The sequence below is a fragment of the Mesoplodon mirus genome (genome assembly GCF_964341445.2).
Source record: "Mesoplodon mirus genome assembly, chromosome: 16".
NCBI classification, from domain to species: domain Eukaryota; kingdom Metazoa; phylum Chordata; class Mammalia; order Artiodactyla; family Ziphiidae; genus Mesoplodon; species Mesoplodon mirus.
The window spans coordinates 49,647,449-49,670,359 of record NC_138992.1 but is presented as its reverse complement, the minus strand read 5'-3'; the positions used below and the strand labels follow the sequence as shown (position 1 = coordinate 49,670,359).

Here is a 22,911-nt window from a genome sequence, read left to right as displayed (position 1 = left end):
TTATATAATTATTTTTAGACATATATTTTCAGTTCTCTTGGGTAAATATTTAGGCTTGCAATTTTTGTTTTTAAGGTAGGTGTTATATTTAATTGTAAAAGAAACTGTCAGATTTTATCCCTCCAACAATGTATGAGTTCCAGTTCCTTCATATTCTTACCCCAAGACTTGGTATTGTCAGTCTTTTTAATTTTAGCCATTGTGGTGGACGTGTAGTGGGACATGCAACTTTTAAAAGTACCCAGTTTGATACTTTATGAATGGACTTTTAAACTACCCCAATCCATCTTAGTTCTAGGTTTCTGTAAATTTATCACTGAAGGCACCGAATATGGAGGAGAATGGTCTCATTAGAAGACAAACTCCTCAAAGACAGGTATTACACAATAGGAGCTTAATATATTTGTTAAATTACCTGAAAAAATAAGTGAAAGGTTATTCATACTTAGACTTAAGAACATAGGAAGGCTGTATCTGTGAGCACATCTATGCAATCCCCTTCCATACATGCTGCCAGCTGCCTTTCATCTCCCTTCTGGTCTACTGAATTCTGCTGTTCTGGAGAGGTTTTGTTACATTTGTCTAAGTGTCTAGTGTAAAGACCATTCTTTTTTTTTTTTTTTTGTCAGTGTCTGAACTGAAGTATCTAGGGGACCCTGAGTTAATACCTTCATCTACCCTGGTCTCATCTTCCTCCTGTGTAAAAAGAAGGGAGTAAGTTATCCTAAATTTCCCTAGCACTAAGATACGGACATTCTGACTCTTTCTCCATCCCATCTAAAGTCATGATTCCCATGACAAACTTGCTTGTTATTTTTACTCTTTCTTTTGATGGTCTATGTGTTAGGGATTGAGGCTAGGTATTTGCTAAGAGGTTTGTGCACGCTGGGAAATTTATGTCAGAAAATAAATAAATTGGGGTATATATGGATTAAGGGACATTGGGAACATTTCTGGGTACCAAATAACCTTAACTACTTATGTTTTCCTTTTGAGCTAAATAAGCCCTTTCCTACTTTGTCAAATTTCACAGTCAAATGAAGGATGCCATCTACTTAGTATAAATGAAAATGACTTCTTTTCTTCTATTGAAATGAACAGACATTATTATTCTGATGAGGATTAATAAAATAGTAATAAATGACTCATTTTAAATGCTCACAATGCTCCACTTATGCCCCACAGTTGCTGCATAATTCTAGCTAGGAGAAAGTTTACAAGTCCAGTGATTTCATAAACAACCTTCAATTTATAGGTCATCAGAAACCATCACGAGGGTTAACTAAGAAAATGCTTTAAGCTTACATGGTCAAAGAGTAATATAGAATAATAGAAGGGGCAGGTGATGCTTAAAAACTGTGGGAAAATGTAAGTATGTTAATAACTGCCATTTGCAAATTATCTTAAAATACATATAAATGCTGCTTTTAAAGACTTTTTATTTGTAAGGATGTGTCCATGACAGCTGGTAACAGGATTATTGGAGCTTTGGTTTTGGGAGAGACCCCTCCTGTCTAAAGCAGCAGAGAATGGGGGTTGTATCATACCTGTGCTGTGAAATGTATTGAGACTTGCTTTTTGGCCTAGAAAATGACCACTTTTTGTAATCTTTCCCTGAGTAATTAAGAAGAATGAGTGGTGTCTTTTTCCAAGGAGGAAATGCAGATGGCCTATAGATACATGAAAAGATGCTCAACATTGCTAATCATCAGGGAAATGTAAATCAAAACCACAATGAGGGGCCTCCCTGGTGGCGCAGTGGTTGAGAGTCCGCCTGCCGATGCAGGGGATACGGGTTCGTGCCCCGGTCTGGGAGGATCCCATATGCCGCGGAGCGGCTGGGCCCGTGAGCCATGGCCGCTGGGCCTGCGCATCCGGAGCCTGTGCTCCGCAACGGGGGAGGCCACAACAGTGAGAGGCCCGCATACCGCAAAAAGAAAAAAAAAAAAAAAAAAAAAAAAAACCACAATGAGATATCACCTCACATCTGTCAGAACGGCTATCATCAAAAAGAACACAAATAACAAATGTTGGCAAGGATGTGGAGAAAAGGGAACCCTTGTACACTGTTGGTGGTAAAGTAAATTGGTATAGCCATTGTGGAAAACAGTATGGAGGTTTCTCAAAAGGTTAAAAATAGAGTTACCATATGACTCAGCAGTTCCACTCCTGGGCATATATCAAAAACAAAAACACTAATTCAAAAAGATACCTGCACCCCAATGTTCATAGTAGTGTTGTTTACAATTGCCAAGATATGAAAGCAGCCTAAGTGTCCATTAACAGATGAATGGAAACAGAAGATGTGATACACACACACACACACACACACACTGGAATACTACTCAGCCATGATAAAGAATGAAATCTTGCCATTTGCAACAACATGGATGGACTTGGAAGGCATTATGCTAAGTGAAATATGTCAGACAGAGAAAGACAAATACTGTATGATATGTGGAATCTAAAAAATACAACAAACTAGTGAATACAACAAAAAAGAAGCAGACTCACAGATATAAAGAACAAACTAGTGGTTACCAGTGGGGAGAGGGGAGGAGGGAAGGGCGTTATAGGGATAGGGAATTGAGAGGTACAAAGTATTATGTGTAAAATAAGCTACAAGGATATATTGTACAACACAGGGAATATAGCCAATATTTTACAATAACTATAAATGGAGCATAACCTTTAAAATTATGACTCATTATATTGTACAGCTATAACATATAATATTGTACAGCAACAATAACTCAATAAAAAATTAAAAAATTAATGAGTGGTTTCTAATTCTTGGGTACAAATTTCCATTTGTATTTGTTAAATCAAGCTTTTTAATGGGTTGTCAAATCTTTTATATCTTTACTGATTGTCTTTGATTGCTTGATCAGTCAATAGTTGTGTGTTGATGTCTCACACTTTGATGGTGTATTTGCAAATTTCTCTTCCTTCTAATAATTTTTGCTTTATGAATTTCTTTGATTCATCATGAGTACTTTGCATTAGGTGCATGCACATTTAGAACTGGTAAATGTTGATAGTGAATTGAAACTTTTACCATTATATGATAACCTTATTTTTCCCTAAAATAGTTTTTGTTTTAAAGTCTGTTTCGACTAATATTATTTGACAGTCTCTTTTAGGTGGTGAATTTAATTCATATTAACTTATTCTGCTTACTGATATATTTTAAGTTGTTTCTACAATCTTATCTTTTTTTTTATTCTACTGATTCAGAAGTTATCTTCTCTATTTCTGTTCCTTAGTGATTATCTTACCACTCTACTCCAGCTTCAGTACACACATTTGTTTTTTAGACTTTGGAGATTCCTTTTACTTTCTAGAGAGTTTAGCAATCATTGAAAACTGTTGTGATTATAATTTATATAGAAATGTATCTTATAACAAGTAATTGCAATAAGTAATACAACAAAAATTTCAAGTAGTTTATCTTTTTGTATTTTAGTGAGAGGGCTTTGAATATCTGGTCTGCACTGTAGCTGGAATTAGATGTCTAAAATATTAGAACAATGTAGCTTCAGTTTCTTATGGGTTGAAACAGGTTTCTTTCTTCTTGTTATAATACAGATTTGGTCATTCCTTCCTTTTTTCTTTACTCTCTCTCATACACTCACTATATGTTAGGTATTTAAAGAAGGCAAGTAGGAAGAGAGAGTAAAGAAACTTCCTTCTTGCCTTCTTTAAATACCTAACATATATTAAGTGTATGTTATATACTTAACAATGTTCTAGGCACTGGGAACAAGATATATTCTCTAGAAATGCTGCAGAAAGGCATTCAGGTATGAAAAGAGAAATAAATCCACTTTTTCTGGATGGCAACTGTATATTATTTTGCTAATTTGATAAAAACACTTATCAGACTTATGGGTCTAGTGATGTTGAATTACATACTTCTAGGCAATATTTAATATGGTTGGTATCTTACTCAGTTTTCTTTGTAGTTACTTATATTAAACAAAATATATATTTAATTCACATTCTAAAGGGAATTACTTATAGATTTGGTTATACACTTTCTTCTTGTGTGTGTGTGTGTGTGTGTGTGTGTGTATGTGTATTTCCCCGATCAGTGGACCTTCTGACTTAAAATTTTTAAAATTAGTTCTGGTTAAAAGTTCAAAAAATGTTATAATCCCTCATTCAGATCCTGCTCACTCTAGCTAGGGTGTAATTTTGTGAGATATCTTTACTCTTTTTGCTCTATCCTATAATTGTTTTCTTTCCCAAGGCTGCTGTGAGTTGCCCTTCAAAGTCATTCTGGGACCTGTTATTTTCCAGTAAGGACATTGCTTTATAATAGGCTCAATGTCATTTCACTGGAGCAGAAAGTTAGTGGAATCTACTTTATGCCAGGCCTTTGTATCTACCAAAAGGAAATTTCACTACTAAATAACTCAATTGCCATTATTGAGCCCTGATTCTACTGTACTAAAATTTTCAGACAATCTCTTATTCTCAGGGTACTTGCATATCTAATTGTCAAGTTTAGTATATGATCCTTGTTACTCTGTGTTTAATTGAGTTTGTGGTTATAGCTGACTCATAAACCCATAAAGCTCTTCAGTGGTAAACTAATTAGCCACTGCATCTGCCCTCCAAATAATTAACATTCTTCATTACTAACAATCAGCATAGGAGTTATTAAAAGTTACCTTACCACTCATCTGTCTAAAGCACAGGCTTTCAAACTTTTTTGTTCATGATCCTGAGTAAGAAATGCATTTTACAGGTTAATCCAGGACACACCCACCCACCCACCCCCCCCCCCCCCACACACACACGCACCCTACTCAGTAAGACAGACTTGGATATTTTCTATTATGTCCTCCTCTATTTTATCCTCTTTCACTTAAAAACATACTGACATACTAATAAAGAGTCTTTACTGCCCATTAATGGATTGTGATTTACAGTTTCAAAAAACACTAGCTTAAGAAAGCTCAAACTGAAACATAAAATTAAGAATAATCAATAAACGTTTCCTTCAAAATTAAAACTTACTTGTTTCCTTCACCATCATACACCCATCTGGTAGTTCCAATTCCTTCATAGTTTGAAGCCCAATAATACATACAGGCATTAATGTGCAGAGTAAAGAGCAAGTATCCAGTTGTTCGAATGACTCTGACAAGGAGAATAAATGCAAAGTAAGACTCATGTTGTTTCTGGATTACAGCCTATTTTAACATTTTCTTTTCCTTAAAGTCTCTGCTGAATCTCCTTGCTTTAAATCTGTGAACTGTTAACTCTCATTAGTACAATATAAAGTGATGGTGCCTTCACATGTTTTCTGACTGCAGTGTCTTGACTGGGACTGACAATAATAGAAAAAAAAATCCTCTCTTTTCACAAATGGTATGAGTTAACTCCCTGAAAGATATGCCTCCAGGGTCACCTCTCCACTTTGAGTCCCATAAAATACACCATGCTGATTTCACTGGATATATCTGAAAAGCTCATGGGATTTTATGCTGTGATTAACTGACTAGAGGTCTCTGGGCAAGTTAAGTTCAGAACAGCAAATGAATGAAAATTCAGATTAGAATGAATTGTCATGAGAGAGATGTAAAAAACTTGTGAAAGAGCACGTTTCTCTGTCCTTGTTCTGACTGAAGCAGGTAATTCGTCCTCTTTTTCAGTCTTGTATTCTTCTAAAATCTAATATAATTTTCATAATTTTATCTCACTTCAAAATGTTCAAATCTACTTTAGAACACAACCCAATATTTTACGTAGCCCCCAATCTGAGATTTTTCCCTTCTCTTTTGCAGGGAGGCCATATTCTTCCCAAGTCCTGTCTAAAATATTTCACTATTGCTCTCTCTCCCAGCCCTGAAGTATACTGAGTTATACTTTACCTGTAGAAATATGCCTTGTTCATTACAGACTCTAGGTGATGGTTAAACTCAAAAAATGAAGTGTACTATGTAGAAAACAAGCAAAAGAAATCCAAAAGTGCATTAGTCTTAAATACAGTTATTATATTTAAATAAAGCAATATAAAATATATTTTATTTGTTACTGAAAATAATTCTATTCATGTCTTAAAAAAACTAAGGTCTGTCAGTGGTATTTTCCTCCGAGTAGTGCATTTTAACAAGGTGTCAAACTTCCAGAGCTTCTTGCTTTATTTTATTTCTACCCTCTAGTTATAGTCTTGTTTGTAATGCTTGTTGAAAATCAAGCTTAAAAACATTTCTTTCCTTTTTTTTTCTTTTTTAAAGCATGTAGTAGAACTTTATTTTACAGTAATTAAAAATCATACCTCCCCCCAAAACATAAGTAAGATAGTAAAAGTGTAAAAAAATACATTGAAATCATAAATAGGTGTTAAGGCCTGTTGCTCAACACTAGCATTGTTTTTAAGCAAGTTGCATTAAATGTGTATTTATTTCAACAAAATTTAAAGTCCAGTTAATATAAGCATTTGTTATCTATTCTTGACATTGTTCAAAGACATAGAGAATTTATATGCATTTAATCCAAACAGTTGCTATTTGCCTCAAGATTTTCTTCTGCTTATACCCACTTCTATAGCAACAAATATGCCCTACATGCACTCTTACCCCCTACTTTCTCTTTTTAATCTATAGGCCGTAAAATGCAAGAGCAAGAGCATGAAATCCAGAGCCAAACACCAATCTCCTCTCTGCCATTTATTAACTGTGTGACCTTGGAAAAGTCACTTAATATTTCTGTACTTTGGTTTCCTCATCTGTAAATTGGGGACAATAAGAGAAAGTACTTAGACTCATAGGATCTTACAGATAGGAAGGGCTATTAGAGATTATTTAGTTCAAAGATTATTTAGTTCCAAATTTAATCCAATGTAGATAAGACTGTAATAGAACATTTGGAATTAGAAAACAGCTATAATAACAATGACTATTTAACTAGAAATATACACAAATGATTTGTTTTTCCAGAATTCCTGAGTAGGAAACATCCATTAAGCATTCAGATTAAGATAATTTCAATTTGTGGTAACTTGTTTATTGTGCTCTTAACAGAAGTTTTCACAAAGGCACATTTTAAAATTTAGCTTAAGTGTTCACTGAAGAGAAAATTTATATTCTTAATTTGTTTTCGCATATATAATTTGGAGATAGGTAAGCGATATTTTCCCTAGAGAACTGCACATTAAAATGACACACTTATGTGAAGATGACTGGACTGTGGGGCTATGTAAAGAAGATTAATGTTGGCTTTCAGGATCTCCTGTATTATAAAAAAAACTACCTAATATAGTGAGTAGGTTTTTGGACACTGAAGGGACACAGAGATGGAGTTTGAAGAGTTAGCATTTTATAAATTTTTATTATAATGCCAGACAAACACTCAAATCCATAGGAACCTGAGTCTCTCTCAAAGTTGGTTACCTCTGAGCAGTGGCCTCCAGAAACGTCCATTCTACACTAGAAATTTGATGACGGATGGCCAGCCCACCAAGCTGCTGGGGACGTTAAGTTCTGCTCAATCTAGACCTACATTTTGTGGTCAAAATAGAAGTCACTAGAGTTGTTTTGGATGGACGAGAATAGAGTAAGGTCCCTCTTGACTTGGAAAAATCATGGGTGTGGAAGGAAAGCTCCTTCAGCCTGAAGTTTATTTGCCCGTCTGATTATAGTAAGGAATTTGGAGTCAGAAAAATATGTGATAGAATCCAGATACTGCCACTCACCAGAGTGTGTCTGGACAGATTTTTTTTACTCTGCTAATTCTCATTTTCCTCATCTCTAAAATGAGGTTGTTTGGAGGAATAACTGAGATAATGAATACGAAGTTAAAGTATGTAGCTACAAGTATGTATTCAACAAATATCAGCTGCAGCTGTGTTAGGATCCACCCGAGTCTCCAGGTTATGTCATCTTGTCTTCCCAAGGTCTCAAAGCGATAACCACCTAAAACTGATAAAATCTTTGGTGTTCCTTTTAAGAAGGCTGTCTTTGGAAATACAAGCTATCATTGCTATTATTAAAAATTTATATGAAATTTCACCTCCTGACTCTCCTCAGATTCCTCTTAGGTATCTGATAAAGCTATGAGTTATAAAATATTTATGTCTTAGAATCTTTTTGAATAGGTAATACATTCACATAGTTCAAAAATAATAGGAAATATATACCTTCATAGTCTTTTCTCCTATTCCTGCCCCTACCCATCCTGCTTTTCCCTCCAGCTTCCCATCCTTACCTCAGTTAACCATTTTTATTAGATTTTTTGGGTAGTCTTCCACTGTTTATGTAATATAGAAAAATAGTATATTTTCCCCTTTCTGTTACAAAAGTTAGTATTGCTCTATAAACTGTTCTGTAACTAGCTTTTTTTTTTTTTTTTAACTGAGCAGTTTGTCTTGGAGGTCTTTCATAGAAAACTTCCTCTTTATTTTTACATTACAAAGTACTCTATAGATATACTGCAATGTATTTAACTATTTCCCTCTTGATGGACATTTGAGTTGTATCTAAATAATTTTGTTATGCAATACTGTGCTTGCATTTTTCTATAATTATAGAATTTTTGATGAGTGAGATAACTTAGAGGTCATCTAAATTAATGCCCTCATTTTACAGCCAGTATTGCAGGCATTCAGTGACTATGTAATAAACAGTGACAAGTGGAACAGTATAAAATATTCATTTGTAATTATAGCTGTATTTCAAAATATACATTCCTATTTTAAGTTATAAAAATAGCTGTTATGAGATATAGACTCAAAACAACCAAAAGCAACTTCCATTACTAGAAATAGGGATGTTTTTCCTTCATTCAGCTTTTAAAATTCTTAGCATTGATGAGGGCATAAAAATGGAGGATAGTTTGGGAAAAATTAAGAATATGATACTTTTAGGATATTTTAAAGTACTTTGAGATTTCCATTATTATAAGAAAACAGTTAAGTATAGTTATCTTACCTTTAACATCCTATTTGTCCTAAATATTGGATTAAACCCAAAGAAGAGGTAGAAAACATCAAATGGCATTACTGATGCCACATCCAACTGTTGGAAGAACACATTCACAATCATGTTGTGTTTACATACTTTTTAGGACATGAATTGATTTATACCAATAAGGCTGACCAGTCACCATGATTTGTTTGTTGCTTAATACAAAATTGCCTTCAGTTTCATATGCATGGTGTCACTGAAAGGTGTATTAGCGCCCTGAAAACAAGAACACTACTTCATAGCCTACTTCCAATGAATTTCATTTCCAGCTTCATGCATCTGATCTCTGCTTAGGCATTGCGTTTTCTGGGATTTTGTTGAGCTGTCACATATATTTAAGGGATGGCATGGTTGCTACAGTTAAAATACATTTTAATAGTGTTTTAAACTTGGGGCTTTTGGACTGAAACTCAAGCCCATTCTTGATTTTATGTGAAACAATTGGGCATTCATTGTAGTGATATATTTTTATGTTTCAGGCAATTCTCCAGTGTTCAGGGCTAATTATATTGTTGGTGGTTCATCCAGACTCTTCAGTTCTTTCTACTACTGTCTACTTTGTATCATATTGTTAACAATAAACTGCTGTGAACATATGTATCAGAGACTGTACAAGCTAACAGAGAGGAGAGGAAAGAAGTCAGTCCCATTTACAATTATCAGTTCCGAAGGGAGAAGGTATTGAAAGTACTACTATAGCTAAAGCTAATATATTTTAAATTTGTGATGTATTTAAATTATTCTGGCCTTCCATTACCCTGGTAATTGTGAAATGACAGCATAACATTTGCATACTTTCCTGATTGCAATGATAACAATAAAAAATTCTTTTACATAAGACAATTATTCATTTTCATTATTTTTTACATCATCTTGAAAAATAGGGTACATTAAAAAAAACGTTTAATTTATTTAAGACAATTAAGAGGAGTTAAGACTTTTGTGTAAGGCCATACGTATGAAATGGAAAGTTGAAGTAATTAATTGTTTACTACAATTTCAAAGCCTAGTGCTATTGAAAAGGAATGGGACTTTCAGTTTGAATGAACACACATTGGCTACTATAAACAAATTACTAACTAAAATAATTGGCTTAAAAATTGCATAATATCATCAAACCTCATTGATTTTACCCTACAGATATTGAGCCTCATAACAAGTTGAGAGGTACACAGAGCAGTTACTAAAATAATGTCTTATAAATAAGGAAGCAGGAGCACAGAACTGTTGATTTGTCTAGTGCTATTTCAGGATCCAATTGCTCAAGTACTCACTTGACTTTTCTATGCAGACAATTATTAATCATGTTTGATAGTAATACATTAATGTGGATTTATATAGATAGAGATGAGTTATTTCTCAATGAATTGTAGAAAATTGAATTAAGTACTGACCAACACTGTACTCTGTACAAGGAACTTTGCAAAGCATGTTGGGGTTGAAATAGAAGTAAGATATTGTTTCTGTCCACAAGAAGTTAACAATCTAATGGTGGAATAACCAAGCACAGAAATAGCTATAATACAATGCCATAAGACATACAGGATGTGCTAAGGAAATTCAAAAGGCATGACTGCAATTAAATAAATGCAAAAGTTTACATTTATGAACCCAAATTAAATATATGAGTTAAGTTGCCCTTATTCAAATTCAAGAAAGTGATTAAGTGTTTGGAATAAGGTCTGTGGCACTTACAAAACTATTCATCCTCTTTGTAGAGTTCATCAAAATAGTTTAGATCTTTTATGAATATGTCTAAGTATGTGACAGTTTTTTACAGAGAAAATTAGTTGGAGATAAAAACGAATTGAAAGAAATTTTAATCACCATAGATCACCAGTAGGGACAATTTGGCACCTAAACCCAGATTTGTACTTTTAACAAAATTTGAGGCCACTAAAGTGTTGTCCCTGAAATGGGAGGTTGGAGTTCACTCATACAGATTGGGTAACCTTGGAACAACCTCAAATCTCTGCCTATTTCTTGGGGTTAGGAGGAAAAATAAAAGATAATAAAGTACTTTGTAAATAATTATGAGTGAAAAAACTACACATGGGTGAAAAAATAATATTATACTGTTATTTGAGAAAAGGAAGATGCCATGTTATCTAAATAATTGCTTCTTTTTTTTTTCGCTGTATGCCATTCTAACAATTTCCAGTGGTTTTATTTTTTTAATTTTTTTATTAAAAAAATTTTAAAAATTTCATATTGGAGTACAGTTGATTAACAATGTTGTGTTAGTTTCAGGTGTATTGCAAAGTGATTCAGTTATACCTATACATGTATCTATTCTTTTTCTAATTATTGTCCCATTTAGGTTATTACAGAATATTTAACAGAGTTCCCTGTGCTATACCATAGCATATATTTTGCTTATATGAACAAGAAAGAAATAGGAGTAGAAACAATTTTGTAGACTTTTACATCATCATGCTACATGAATTTGAGGCTAGAATTATGTATGGACAAGACAAAGTACACCCCATACTCCTTTGTTGACATTTAAATTGGAATTTAAATGTGGGCACTAAGATTTTGTTCTGCCTAGTAAAGACCCATATATTGAATTACACATTTGCACATACTAGGAAGTATATTGTATAATTATTGAGAAGCCAAAACTCTGCCTAATAAAACCTCACCTGTATAAACTTTGTTACAAAGGCTACAATTTTTAAAGGAAGGAAATTTTTTTTTTGGTAGAAATTTATAGATGGAACTTAAAGTCAAAATGGTAATGGATTAGTTGAACAATTTTGGAATTGTAAGTCACCTACCTGAAATTTTGTAGAACTCCTGTAGTGTCTCTTTAGTTCATTTGAATCCACCTGAAATATGTTATATTTATAATTCATATTAATTTTAGCCAATTTCATTAAACGTTTTCTCACTTTAAAAATATTTATAGCTATTTCTTTCTATTAGTTCCTTCTAACATCAGCCTATAACTATGCTCTATCTTCCCATATCATAAATCAAAAAACCTTCCTTGGCTTTGTTTTCTTTTTGTATTGCTCTAATTGTCACACTAACGCTTCTTAAGAGAGTTATCTACCTTGCTTTGCTCCACATCCTTCCTTCATATTTATTCTTCAACTCATGGCAATTTTGGTGATGATTTGACTTTTGCTCTCTTCTCTTATTCCATCAAGACTACCATTGTGAAAGCCACCAATAACCTCCTAATGATCATACCCAGGGAATCCTTTATATACTGACATTCTTTTATGGCACTCACCACATTTTGAAATCACACATATATGTCTTGGCTCATTTATTTAAGATCAGTCTACTCCATGAAATGGTAATCTATCTCAGGACAGGGTTGATTTTGTTTAACAACTGTATATAACTAGTGACTATAATATATTAAAAGCCCAATAAATATTTGAGTGGATGAATAGGTAAAGACATTAAGAGATGAGTAAATCTTTTGAAGCATCTGACTTTTTGGGGACAATTTTGTCCTTGGAACTTTCCAAAGAATCTGTAATGCCATTCTTGGTTTACTTTACTTCTTCAGTTCCAGTTTTCAGGGTACTTCTTGCATCCTATGGCTAGCCATTTAAAATCAATATTTCCCAGGATTCAGCCCTCTTCTCTTTTCTCTTCATATTTACTTCCTGGGAAATTTCATCCACTTTCATTGTTTCAAAGATCACCATGTACGTGGATGCTACCAAACCTCTACCTCCACTTAATATTAGTATCTGGAGCTGTTGACCTGTCCAACAACTGCTTATTGTCTTCCTCACTTAGCAGTTCTGCTCATCTCAAATTTAACCTACAACAAACCTGAATTCATCATCATTCCCCCTAAAGCCAGCCATGCTCCTCCTCTTATTGAGTATCATATGAGCACCCTCATCTACACTAGTCAGTGATCCTACACCACTCACTCTCCCTTAGCCCTCATCCAACCAGCAACCAAGTTCTACTGATTCTCCTTTCTAAAATTTTCTCATGCCTATTTTCTCCTTCTGGCTTTGGTTTCCTTGCCTTTATTCTTGCTTTCCTTGATCAGTTCTACAGTGGCAGTGAGATGATCTCTCTAGATCAGATCATTAACAATTCTATTTATGTCAAATCCTATGACTTCACATGACTTAAAGAAAAAAAATCCAGGTTCCCTTTCATGATATACAAAGCTCTTCTTTCTCTGTCTCACTCACATCCTGAAGCATCTCATACTCATTCTGTTTAGCAGTGCATAACAGAGTTTCTTACCTTGATGCCTTTACCTATGCTGTTCCCAGAACTTAGGACATATTTTTCCCTTTTTTTATGGGGACAAAGGTGTGCAGATAATTTCAATTAATCCATCAAAATTTGGACCAGGTGTTCCTCCTTTATCTGGTTTTCTCTGCATCAAACAGCACCAAGGGCTCACCTCTATCATGACTCACATCACAAAACTCCACCATTTTTCTTTTGTCTGTCCATCCTTCATACTCTGAGCTACTTAAAAGGGTAGGGACAATATATTTATCCTGTGTTTCTCAGTTCCTAACACAATGTGTAACACACAACAGGTGCTCAGTAAATGTGTGATAAGAGATAGAGGGATAGGAAGGCATTTGTTAACATTCAGAATTAATGCTAATATTGGGATTATATTTTTCTATTTCACTTATAGGTAGGAGGAAATTGTCTGTGTACTATTAATTATTTGACCGAAGTATTATAACTTGGACACATGGAAGCAGCATCTTCTAATAATTATTATCCAGGCTGTCCATGTTCAAAAATTTTAAATTGCTGTTGAACAATGTTTAAGATTTGTTAGCCAAGTTCCCAATTCCTGCCCCACCACCCCATTTTTTTGGCTATAATTTCTACCCACGTGCACATACTAAATTTTACAGAAATACATTAGAAAATATATGATATGTTTATTTAATGATTCTTTTCCCTGAAATAAAATCTCTTACTGAGCCACAGGCAGATATAGGTATATGTACAAGTTTACACTGAATCATGTACCAAGCTTGAGTAAGATAAGTGAGACCCTTCAAAGCTTATATGGAACAGACAGACATATCAAGTGCTCCTTCAAAGCTTATATGGAACAGACAGACGTATCAAGTGCTTAAGAAGTTAAGTTGAAGTATGACCCCATCCTCCAACTCTGGAAGAATGTTCTTAGTATATTTATCCCTTGAGTGGAGCTGGGTATTAGCATTGAGATGGAGATCTCTGGGAGAGCTTTCACCACTTGATATTACATGGAGCTGGGAGGTTTCTTGTGGACCAATGTCCTGAACTTGGCTCTCCCACCTCAGAGGCACAGGCCTGACACCTGGCTGGAGCACCAAGACCCTGTCAGCCACACAGCTCAGAAGAAAAGGGAGTGAAAAAGAAAGAAAGAAAGAAAAAATAAAATAAAGGTATTAAAAGAAGAATAAAAAAGTTAGTAAAAATAAAAAAATTAAAAAGTAATAAAAAAGAGAAAAAAATGAGAAATGAAACCAAAAAACAAATCCACCAATGATAACAAGTGCTAAAAACTATACTAAAATAAAAAAAAAAGAAAACCCCAAAAAACAAAAATGGACCAACAGAACCCTAGGACAAATGGTGGAAGCAAAGCCATACAGACAAACACACAAAGAAGCATATACATACACACTCAGAAAAAGAGAAAAAGGAAAAAAATATATATGTTTATATAAAAAAAAGGAAGAGAGCAACCAAATGAATAAACAAATCTACCAATGATAACAAACTGTAAATACTAAACTAAGATACACATAAAACCAGAAACAAATTAGATGCAGACAGCAAACCCCATGTCTACAGTTGCTCACAAAGTCCACTGCCTCAATTTTGGGATGATTCATTGTCTATTCAGGTATTCCACAGATGCTGGGTACATCAAGTTGATTGTGGAGATTTAATCTGCTGCTTCTGAGGCTGCTGGGAGAAATTTCCCTTTCTCTTCTTTGTTTGAGCAGCTCCTGGGGTTCAGCTTTGGATTTGGCACCGCCTCTGACTGTAGGTTGTCTGAGGGCGTCTGTTCTTCACTAAGACCAGACGGGGTTAAAGTAGCAGCTGATTAGGGGGCTCTGGAACACTGAGACTGGGGGGAGGGGGGATATGGAATGTGGGGTGAGTCTGTGGTGGCAGAGGCCGGCATGACATTGCAACAGCCTGAGGCGTGCAGTGTGTTCTCCCGGGGAAGTTGTCCCTGTACCACGGGACCCTGGCAGTGGCGGGATGCACAGGTTCCCAGGAGGGGAGGTGTCGATAGTGACCCGTGCTTGCACACAGGCTTCTTGGTGGCTGCAGCAGCAACCTTAGCTTTTCATGCCTGCCTCTGGTGTCCATGCTGATAGCCGCAGCTCGCGCCCATCTCTGGAGCTCGTTTAGGCAGTGCTCTGAATCCCCTCTCCTCACGCACCCTGAAACAATGGTCTCTTGCCTCTTAAGCAGTTCCAGACTTTTACTTGGACTCCCTCCCAGCTAGCTGTGGCACACTAGCCCCCTTCAGGCTGTGTTCACGCAGGCCACCCCAGTCCTCTCCCTGGGATCTGACCTCTGAAGCCTGAGCCTCAGCTCCCAGCCCCCACCCACCCCAGCAAGTGAGCAGACAAGCCTCTTGGGCTGGTGAGTGCTGGTTGGCACCGATCCTCTGTGCGGGAATCTCTCCGCTTTGCCCTCCGCACCCCTCTTGCTGAGCTCTCCTCCGTGGCTCTGAAGCTTCACCCCTCTGCCACTCCCTGTCTCTGCCAGTGAAGGGGCTTCCTAGTGTGTGGAAACCTTTCCTCCTTCACAGCTCCCTCCCACTGGTGCAGGTCCCGTCCCTATTCTTTTGTCTCTGTTTTTTCTTTTTTCTTTTGCCCTACCCAAGTACGTGGGGGAGTTTCTTGCCTTTTGAGAGGTCTGAGATCTTCTGCCAGTGTTCAGTAGGTGTTCTGTAGGAGTTGTTCCACATGTGGATGTATTTCTGATGTATTTGTGGGGAGGAAGGTGGTCTCCACTTCTTCCTCCTCCATCATCTTGAAGGTCTCTCTGTAGGCACTTATTTTTAGTATGTAACCCTATTTAATTCTCTCTGTCTCTTTTAAGCCTCATTATTATGCAGGCAACATTTATTCTGAGGAAGCTTACTTTAGAAAGGGTATGATAATTGCACTTAAATCTTTTTCAAACAGATAGTCTTTGAAGACCCTCATCTAAGGTATTATTATATTTATTTATTGTTTACCTTTTCTTTTAAATAATTCATAGAAACTCCATAATTTCACATAGAAAAAATATAAATGTTTCAAAATAATAATATTATATAATACAACTACAAGGTAGATTAAACTGTTATTCAAGGGAAGAAAACCCTTGAACCAAGATTGCCATTCATTCACTCCTTCAAACATTTTTGAGTATACCCTCTGAATTCCTAGGATAAATAGAGAAATGAATTGAATACTGTCCCTGCTCTCAGGAAACTTACTATCAGGTAAGAAAGTGAGTTACCTATACAAATAGGAGACAAGAGGAAGTTAGTTAGTGTGTGGACATTCATCCATTTGATTCAGTCAGCAATTCACTGCTCATCTTCTAGAAGCCAGACCCTAGGCTAGGTGTTCACATTGTCTTACTTAATCTTCAGAATAAGTTTATGAGGTGGGTGGTACTAGTTCTATTTTACGGATGACAAAGATAGTACACAATAAAAAGGTAAATTTATTTTTCTCAAGTATTGCTGTAAGTTAATTTCAGAGGCGAAATTTGACCCTGGGTTATTTGTTTCTGCTACATCATAGTGAACTTAATTGTTATTTAATAATTAAATAACAGAAGTGTGAGTAAAATGTGCAGAGCGCAGAGAAGGGAGTTGTTAATTTTCTCTAGATCAGTTTATAAATAGTAGCTAAAGGATCAAAAGCAGTTGACTATAATGGCAGGCCTGATAGATATGGTCACTAGAAGGCTCTGAGCATTTCCATGGATCATTGTGATTGGCAGTCTTAGCAAAATGTTGTGGGTGCAAGTCTCATGTCTACATAACCTCCATGGTGTCATTCCCAGCTCTATTCCTGCTGTCTATAAAGGACATTTTAAATAAGAGATTCCTTTTATTGGTCCTTGAATCAAAATTCTGTTCTCTGTGCAGAACCATTCTCAGAAGAAAGACACTGCACATAAATGCTGTGGAAAACTTGTAAACCCCCCCCCCCCCAATTCCCTCAGTTGTGGCCTCTAGCAACTCAATCTGGTATCTGTTTCCCCTCAAGCCCTTGGGGAATTGATATTTCCATCTTCCAGTTCTGGAATATCTGTCAACTATAGGTATTTAATAAATGTTTGTTGAATGAGTGAATAATTTGATGGTGTAAAAAAAAGTTCGCATAGATAGCTAAATGTAGTGAGACTTTCAGGTTGGGTACTCAACTTGCATAGTCCTTTTAGCAAAATGTAATCAAGTTTCAAAGTCTAAAACTACCTATTCTACATTAAAGAAACCATTAAACTTCATCTGAACAAACAAAGCAATTAGTTCCTGCTCTATATTTGTAGCTTGTGATAATGCATTTTAAATAGAGCCCATTGAGTGTGTTTTTATTGGTTATTTTTCTTGGTTTTAACACTCCATTGTGTGCAAAGACCTCTTAGAAAATTGAAAATAAAAGTCTCTCTTTACTAATTTTGTCATTTTCCATTTGTCAAACATTGATTTTCTCCCCCCTTTGTGCATCTAATGGAGGTTGAAATTAGTGCCCCCTTTTTTGGGTGTTATTTCTTATTTGTACACATCGTCTTCATTCATCAAACTGCCAGTGAACTTAGGGGATCATGCTGGTGAGTTAACTAATGCCCTGAAGTCCACCCAAGGAATATTTTGAATAGATTTTTGCTATAGCTTTAGCTCTTGCCTTTAGAATTTCTTCCTAGAAAAGATTTCAAATATAAGGGACATTCCTCAACAAATAATATTTTTCAAAGAAAAAAATAACCCAAACTCCTTTCAGCTTTTTGATAACTTACAGTCATCTGGAAATTCAAAAGAAAATATTCAGGAGATTAAGGAGACTAACTCTCTTCTTCAAAAAATATACGAACCGTGTCTTTATTCCTGTCTTACCCCTATGTTCTTCATGACATTTTTTTTTCTTAAATTCCATATATATGTGTTAGCATACAGTATTTGTCTTTCTCTTTCTGACTTACTTCACTCTGTATGACAGACTCTAGATCTATCCACCTCATTACAAATAGCTCAATTTCATTTCTTTTTATGGCTGAGTAATATTCCATTGTATATATGTGCCACATCTTCTTTATCCATTCATCCGATGATGGACACTTAGGTTGTTTCCATCTCCGGGCTATTGTAAATAGGGCTGCTATGAACATTTTGGTACATGACTCTTTTTGAATTATGGTTTTCTCGGGGTATATGGCCAGTAGTGGGATTGCTGGGTCATATGGTAGTTCTATTTGTAGTTTTTTAAGGAACCTCCATACCGTTCTCCATAGCGGCTGTAACAATTCACATTCCCACCAGCAGTGCAAGAGTGTTCCCTTTTTTCCACACCCTCTCCAGCATTTATTGTTTCTAGATTTTTTGATGATGGCCATTCTGACTGGTGTGAGATGATATCTCATTGTAGTTTTGATTTGCATTTCTCTAATGATTAATGATGTTGAGCATTCTTTCATGTGTTCGTTGGCAGTCTGTATGGAGGTTCCTTAAAAAACTACAAATAGAACTACCATATGACCCAGCAATCCCACTACTGGGCATATACCCTGAGAAAACCATAATTCAAAAAGAGTCATGTACCAAAATGTTCATTGCAGCTCTATTTACAATAGCCCAGAGATGGAAACAACCTAAGTGTCCATCATCTGCTGAATGGATAAAGAAGATGTGGCACATATATACAATGGAATATTACTCAGCCATAAAAAGAAACGAAATTGAGCTATTTGTAATGAGGTGGATAGACCTAGAGTCTGTCATACAGAGTGAAGTAAGTCAGAAAGAGAAAGACAAATACCATATGCTAACACATATATATGGAATTTAAGGGGAAAAAAATGTCATGAAGAACCTAGGGGTAAAACAGGAATAAAGACACAGACCTACTAGAGAATGGACTTGAGGATATGGGGAGGGGGAAGGGTAAGCTGTGACAAAGTGAAAGAGCGGCATGGACATATATACACTACCAAACGTAAGGTAGATAGCTAGTGGGAAGCAGCCGCATAGCACAGGGAGATCAGTTTGGTGCTTTGTGACCGCCTGGAGGGGTGGGATAGGGAGGGTGGGAGGGAGACGCAAAAGGGAGGGGATATGGAAACATATGTATATGTATAACTGATTAAATTTGTTATAAGGCAAAAAATTTAAAAAAAAATAAAAAAAAATAAATAAATGTTCAGGGTATTTTCCACATATTATTCTAATATATTTAAAATTTTGTTTTTCATATATTTTGCTGTTTTATCTATTTAGAAATATTTTAATATGATGTGAACTAGAAATAGCATGTTTATGGTTCTTCAGTAAGGATAATTTGTATACAGAATACTTTACCTCTCAGTCAGTATAACAAGCACTCATAAATACATTAATCCTGTATATACATGAACTGTTGACTCTATTCAACTGGATGATTTTTTTTCATTACCAATACTGTAGTATCTTAATTACTATAGCTTTATAGTGATCTTTATAGTGATATGTAGTAAATCAAATCCTCCTTTGACCTTGCTTATCTTCTCCATTTTTCTTCACGATTGCTTTTGCTTTACTTGGACTCTCTTTACTGTGAATTTTTAATGTTTGCTTTCAATCTTTTAACGATTTTATGCTTCAGACTTTCTTATAAACAGCACATAGATGTATTATTTTATATTCCAATTTAAGAACATATTGTTAGTGATGAATTTTGTCCATGTATATTTATTGTGACCAGCTTGATTGTTTTCATTTTAAAATTGAGATATAACATGTAATTTTCAGTATAAAGTTTGTTGATTTTTTCAACATCTTTATTGTAGTATAATTGCTTTACAATGGTGTGTTAGTTTCTGCTTTATAACAAAGTGAATCAGCTATACATATACATATATCCCCATATCTCCTCCCTCTTAAGTTTGATGATTTTTAAAATACATCTTATGAGTTGTAGTTAATCACAAGATATGGCACATATGCAGAACCCCAGAAGACTCCTTCTTGTCTTATCTAAGCCTATAATTCCTTGTAGTGCTAACCACTAATCTGATTTTATGATTATCAATGAGTTTTGGCTACTCATAGTTTTTTAATAAATGGAATCATAAAGTAAAATATATATATATATATATATATACGAACCCAAGGTGCCATACACTTGGTTGCTCTGCTCTTCCTACTTTGACACTGGAGGATCTGTTCCATGCAGCCCTCACTGCGACTGTGATGAGGATATCACAGTGGACATCAATGGAAAGGAAGCATTGTTCTAGTTAGCTGGGGAAGGGCCCAGAAGTGGGGTGCAGGGTATAAGGGGCTGTACGATTTGGGTGTGTACTTGTGAAAACATAGTCTTCTCTCTCTGTCTTAGATTGATTGGATTGGCTCTGAAATTCCCTCCACAGTGAGAATAAATGCAGGAGAAGATGATTTCTCCTAAGGGTAAGAATGATATTTCTGAAGTGGACAAGACACTGCATTTGATGATGAGAAATGGGGTGTGATGAATCTGGAAAGTGAAGAGTGAAAAGAAGGTAGGCACCAGACACAGTTCCAGGCACCCTACCTGCATTAATTCATTCAGTCTTCTCATCAGTATTATGAAGGTACTATTGTTATTCCCATTTTTAAAATGAGGAAACTAAGGTACAGGGAGATGCATGGTCCCCAGCACGTGGTGAGTGCTCAGTGGTTGTTTTTTTATTGTTGTTGTTATTATACTGGTGGTTCCAGTGGTTAAAGACCGATACATGCAGACAAGCAGTCAGTAAATAACACAGTGCTGTTAATATGTTTTTTTGTAGTTCAATCTGACATTCCTTTGTCAGTTTGTGCTTCTCCCAAGCCCCACTTACTATTATGTCTCCTCTTCTAATAAACTGGAGTCTGGGCTGGATTAACAGCAATCGAAAATGTAGATGGTATCACATATGATGTCTGTAATAAGCCAGTAGCGTGCGTTGTTTGGTGTTTGATATGGGAAGATGATGCACAGCGGGATAAGCCAGCAGTTCCAGTTAAAGGCAATGTTGACAAGAAAGAGCCACAGGAGATAGAATCGATCTAGAAAAATAGAGACTGGAGTAATCCACGTGGCATGTAAAAAACATTAAAATAATTCTGTTGCTTAGTTTGGTAAAGTTGGGGCACTACCTTCTGGAGATAAGCAATTTGTATAAGAGACTCTGTTTAAAACATTCAGCACAATTCTACCCCTAGAGCCGAGGCACTGGGGTTTACGAGGGATAAGTCATCTTATCAGCTTTTCTGACATTCAAGAGTGTTCTTCCTGTCTCCTAGAGAAGTGGCCACTGAGTCTGTCCCCATGAGTGACTGTACTATTTAGATCAGGAAAGGGGAACCCAAGGAAAAGTCAGAGGTACCGTGTCCAGGAGAACTGACTCAAAGGGCTTTATGCTGGTTGGTAATTAAGCTGTAGGATCACCCAGGGATTGTGAGCCAAAGGCCACATCTTGCCCACAGGGGTGTGGCTGAAGTGGAGAGGGGGCAAATCAGCCAGTGAAGGCAGCCCACACAGGGCTTTCCTCTGCCCAAGGGAAGCTGTAGGAGGGGATTTGTTCAATTGGATTAATTAACAATGTGAAGCCATGGAAGAAGACAGACATTTTATAATGAATTATTTTTGGGGGGGTGTTCAGTGAACATATTACTTAATGCTTTGGGACTTCTTTTAGAAGTTAATTAGGGACAGGACAGGCCCTGGACTATTTTAAAAACACACAGGAATATTTTTTCTCTTATCTTCACTGGAAAGGGGAAAACAACCCATTGCAGATAATACAGTTTAAATTCTGCTTTCTATATAGGTTCAGAACGCTGGCTAGAGAAAATGGAAGCCGTCTGTGACTTTGGGTTTCAGGGGTTCTTGGTAATAGCCAGCCCTCCCACTGAGATAGTCCACCCTTTGATGGTACCTGTGTACGAATCTATGCTTTTTGGAAGTCTGATTCGCTTTAGGTACTCTGTCAGAGGCACCTTCTGATAATGTTCTTCTTTTAGCTTAGCACTGCTTTCTTGTGTTGATGATACAACTGTGGGCTTTGCTTTATAGGAAAAAAGAGATGAAAACATTTTTAAGAGGTTAGGTTAGCTTAATGAGAAAAAAGCTTGGATTTCTTGGAATCAAAACATTCTAAAATCTTCCCCTCTCAATACAGGCAGATGAGGAATTTCATGACATTTAAAATATTGCCATTTGTGAAAATATCCAAGTAATGAAAACATCAAAATTTGGAAATAAATAGCGGGTTTAAAGTTTAAATTAAGTGTCCCAAAGATGTTACAAATAGGTTATTTTAAATACAAGTTTCATTCCCACATATTTTGGAGCATAAACAGTTAGTGCTTTGGATTTACATTGAACAGAAACATTACAAATGTGCACCATTCCACAGATTTCAGTTTCATACTTCCTTTTTTTTTTTTTAAGTCTTTATTGAATTTGTTACAATATTGCTTCTGTTTTATGTTTTGGTTTTTTGGCCGCAAAGCATGTGGGACTCAGCTTCCTGACCAGGGATTGAACCGGCACCCCCTGCATTGGAAGGCAGAGACTTAACCAGTGGACCACCAGGGAAGTCCCCTAGTTTCTTGCTTCTTTAGCTTCATTTATATCCTTCCAGTTATGGGTAAGTAAAGCTCAAAATATTCTTTTCAACAAATCTTTATCAAGGTATAATGACCATATTTTAGACCCTTCTCTTTAAAAAGAAACTATATATAATACAT

At 35.8% G+C, this 22,911-nt stretch overlaps 1 protein-coding gene across 1 annotated transcript in view; it reads right to left on the bottom strand.

The window, feature by feature from the left end:
- The window catches only part of CNGB3 (cyclic nucleotide gated channel subunit beta 3), a gene marked incomplete at both ends in the record, with an annotated part of 147,418 nt that overhangs the window by 53,757 nt on the left and 70,750 nt on the right, over window positions 1-22,911 (bottom strand). The window contains 7 exon segments of the mRNA XM_082601203.1: window positions 5,026-5,148; window positions 5,883-5,947; window positions 8,940-9,026; window positions 11,756-11,806; window positions 21,018-21,067; window positions 21,070-21,225; window positions 22,098-22,226. Coding sequence (XP_082457329.1) covers window positions 5,026-5,148; window positions 5,883-5,947; window positions 8,940-9,026; window positions 11,756-11,806; window positions 21,018-21,067; window positions 21,070-21,225; window positions 22,098-22,226 — 661 coding nt within the window.